Source organism: Artibeus jamaicensis, unplaced genomic scaffold, assembly GCF_021234435.1.
Source record: "Artibeus jamaicensis isolate MK-2021 breed Jamaican fruit bat unplaced genomic scaffold, CSHL_Jam_final scaffold_11, whole genome shotgun sequence".
Classification (NCBI taxonomy): Eukaryota; Metazoa; Chordata; class Mammalia; order Chiroptera; family Phyllostomidae; genus Artibeus; species Artibeus jamaicensis.
Genome location: NW_026522027.1, coordinates 10,389 through 14,698, shown reverse-complemented (window position 1 = coordinate 14,698; position 4,310 = coordinate 10,389). Strand labels below are relative to the sequence as shown.

The 4,310-nt window shown below is 37.2% G+C and overlaps 1 protein-coding gene across 1 annotated transcript; it reads right to left on the bottom strand.

The window, feature by feature from the left end:
- Positions 1–385: 385 nt before the first annotated feature.
- Positions 386–1,949, bottom strand: LOC128625913 (zinc finger protein 501-like; the record flags this gene model as incomplete). The annotated part of the gene is made up of 1 exon (XM_053655732.1): positions 386–1,949. A coding segment is annotated over one exon (1,564 nt), but the record flags the coding sequence as incomplete, so codon positions are not given.
- Positions 1,950–4,310: the final 2,361 nt, after the last annotated feature.

The window sequence follows — 4,310 nt, the reverse complement described above, 5'->3', positions numbered from 1 at the left end:
AAGCCTTGTTTTCATTATGAATCCTCTGAAGTTTAGTAAGAGTTGTGAGTGGCTCAAGGCTTTATTCCATCATGCACATTTAAAAGGCTTCACTACAGTGTGAATATATTTTATGATGAATGAGCATTAAGGACTCGTAAAAGCCTATGCCATGTGAGGTATATGTATAAGGCATTTCTTTGTTGTGAATTATTTGATATTGTGTAAGGTTTGAGAGCTGTAAAGATGCTTTGCCACATGCTCAACACACAATTGCTCTGTTATATAAATTTTCTAATGCCAAGAAAAGTTACATTACAGGTGAAAGGCTTTACCACATACTTCACATACATAAGGATTCTCAACAGTATGAATTTTCTGATGCCGAGTAAAGGTTGAGGTCGAGCTAAAGATTGCCACATGGCATATATTTACCAGGCTTCTCTCCAGTGTGAATTTTCAAATGTCGAGTGAGGTGCCAGTTCTGCCTAAAGGGTTTGCCACATTGTGTACATTCATAAGGCTTCTCTCCAGTATGAATTTTCTGATGTTGAGTAAGTGTTGACTGCCACCTGAAGGCTTTGCCACATTGAGTACATTCATAAGGCTTCTCTCCAGTATGAATTTTTTGATGTTGAGTAAGTGTTGACTGCCGCCTGAAGGCTTTGCCACATTGAGTACATTCATAAGGTTTCTCTCCAGTATGAATTTTCTGATGTTGAGAAAGTGTTGACTGCCGCCTGAAGGCTTTGCCACATTGAGTACATTCATAAGGCTCCTCTCCAGTATGAATTTTCTGATGTTGAGTAAGGGTTGACTGCTGCCTGAAGGCTTTGCCACATTGAGTACATTCATAAGGCTTCTCTCCAGTGTGAATTTTCTGATGTTGAGTAAGGGTTGACTGCCACCTGAAGGCTTTTCCACATTGAGTACATTCATAAGGCTCCTCTCCAGTATGAATTTTTTGATGTTGAGTAAGGGTTGACTGCTGCCTGAAGGCTTTGCCACATTGAGTACATTCATAAGGCTTCTCTCCAGTATGAATTTTCTGATGTTGAGTAAGTGTTGACTGCTGCCTGAAGGCTTTGCCACATTGAGTACATTCATAAGGCTTCTCTCCAGTGTGAATTTTCTGATGTTGAGTAAGGGTTGACTGCCGCCTGAAGGCTTTGCCACATTGAGTACATTCATAAGGCTTCTCTCCAGTGTGAATTTTCTGATGTTGAGTAAGGGTTGACTGCCGCCTGAAGGCTTTTCCACATTGAGTACATTCATAAGGCTCCTCTCCAGTATGAATTTTCTGATGTTGAGTAAGGGTTGACTGCTGCCTGAAGGCTTTGCCACATTGAGTACATTCATAAGGCTTCTCTCCAGTATGAATTTTCTGATGTTCATTGAAGTGTGAGAGCTGGCTAAAGGCTTTTCCACACTGTGTACATACATAAGGTTTCTCTCCAGTATGAATTCTTTGATGTCGAGTAAGTTTGTACTTGTACCCAAAGCATTTGCCACATTGAGGACATTCATAAAGCTTCTCTCCAGTATGAATTTTCTGATGTTCAGTAAGAATTGAGGAATGTTTAATTGCTTTGCCACATTGAGTACACTTATGGGACTTCCTTGCAGCATGAATTCTCCAGTGTTCTGTAAGTTTTGAGGGCATCCTAAAAGCTTTGCCACATTTTCTGCATTCATAAGGCTTCTCTCCAGTATGAATTTTCTGAACTTGTCTGAGGTTTGAGGTCCTCATAAATGCTTTCCCACATTCTCTACACATAGGAGAGTTTTCACCAGTATGAATTCTCTGATGCTGAGGAAGATTAAAAGACTCTCTAAAGTCATTGCCACATTCACTACATTTGAAATTTTCATCTCCTATATTAATTTTCTGAATACCATTAACATTTGAGGAGTGGTCAAAAGCTTTAGCATATTTTTCACAGTTATAAGGCTTGTGTCCAGCATGCAATCTGTGATGATGAGTAAGAGTTGAGGAAATGCAAAATGAGTTGCCAAATTCTTTACAAATTTCAGGCTTCTGTCCAGGATAAATTATTTCATGTACAGTTCCACCTAAAAACGAGTGACCTGTTTTACCACAGTCTTCACATTTATGTCCTATACTGGTACGTCTTTTGGTAAGTATATTTGTATTTGATATTTGATTGAAGAATTTCCAGTGTGTCAAATATTTATAAACTTTCTCCCTGACTGCAATATTTGTTTTTTTGATGCTATTTGAAGATTGCTTTAAGCATTGGATATTTTTACTTTGCTTATTTGACTTCTCCAGAACAGGAAACACCTGATGACTATTGTGATTTGACATTTGGTCAAAGTCTTTTCTACCTTCATAATGGCTGTCTGCAAGATGACTCTTGGCCTGGAAGTTAGGATGTGACTCATGGGTAAAATTCTTCCAATGTTCACTGCATTGACTACTTCTGTCCTCATCACACATACTCTGGTAAACATTGAACACAGAAAGGCCTTTAGTGACATCGAAAATTTCATTAAACTTGTGCATTTATTTATAAATAATAATTCGGTGATCCCTATAATTCCACATTGGTTGTATTAAAAATCATACTCAAGTTCAAGAATATATGATATAGTAGAATAAAAGAAAATATTATTTCTAAGAAATGCAATATTTTCTAAAGAAAGGGAATCTCAAATTTATTACATATAAGCTTTCTACATGCATTCTAAATAATTACATTATACAAATTATTGACTGAAAAGTATTTCCCAATCCACATTTTAAACAATTAAATGTTTACCCACACCACAAATTATGACATTTCTTAGAATTTCCAAACAGTCTCTAGAACAGAGGTGTCAAAGTCATGGGCCACATTAGCCTCACAGTTGGTTTCAGTGCGCTGCATGTACTTTTAGGACCATGTAAATGTAACTACTCCTTATCTAAGGGCAAGGAATTTGTTGCTTCCTCCAGGTAGCAACAAGGTTCTGAGTTTGAGAAAAGAAGGTCAAGGGCCAGATTCAGCCTTGAGTTCTTGTGTTTACCACCTATGCTTTAGAAGAATACGTACACTTGGAGTATTGTTTTCAGTCTTCCTAATTGGAAATACATTGGTCTGTAATGGAAACTGATTTAAAGTGGAAGTTTTCTCAGATTTGTAATATTTTTTACATCTTTAGATAGCAATGATTTTTCATTAATAATTTTTATAGTTAGTTTCTTCCATTCCAACATCCCTTTTTTGTCATAAACTTCCTTAGCAGTGTCAAAGGCACACCTCTCATAACTCACCAGTGTTTCTTCCAAAAATAGATCTTCTATTCCTGACCTTTCCAAGAAGCACTGGTTGTCAGTAGATGACAAAGCTGATAGAAACAAAAGAAAGATTCACAGTTATGACACACAGGTGAATGTACATTTACCTTACAAGAAAATTTTTAAACAAATCACATCGCTGAGTACTTCACAAACTTAAATACTTGCAGGAGGATGAGGTGTGGTACAATGAGAAAAAGTCACACAAAAGGGAAATAATGGTTGCTTATACTCATAAAGCACTGTGCTCATCCCTCTTATCACACAATGGATATAGGATAAATAAGCTCCTTATTCCTATTGTTTGCTAGACAAATAGTGGGTCCACTGTATTCAATGCTCTAGATGTTTCCTGCGCCTTCAAAATATGCGTTTGTTTTGTTTTTTTTTTGCAGGACACACAATGCCCAAGCCATAACAGCACAGAATGAATACATTACAGTGCACACTAAACAGAAAGGGTAATAGTTGAAATAACTCAAACCAGTGGACTGAAGATCATATCAAGCATAAAAATATGTCATGGGCTTTGACGAGGAAACAGACATTAGATAAAACTTGCAACCCAGAAACACTCAAATACAAACACACATTCCTGTGTTTAGAGAAATTAGAGTTTAAAGTAGGGATGGATATTATTTCCTTTTCTATTAACCTGGACAAAGCAAGTTCATAACGCCTAACTCTTTACAGTTCTGAACCTCAATAAATATTTCAAGACAGGAAACAGAAAACCAAGGTCAAATCAGAAAACTGAAGTACATGTACAAAAATTACCCCTGGCTGGTGTGGCTCAGTGAATGGAGCACTGGCAGGTAAACAAAGGGTTGTTCATTCTATTCCCAGTCAGGGCACATTCCTGGGTTATCATGCAAGTCAGGTCCCTGGTAGGGGGGATGCACCAGGCAACTACACAGTGATGTTCCACTCCCTCCCTTACCCTCTGCCTAAAATAAATTAAAATATTAAAAAATGTGCATGTATAAAAATTGATACTACCGACATTGAAATATTTTAATTTATGGATAAA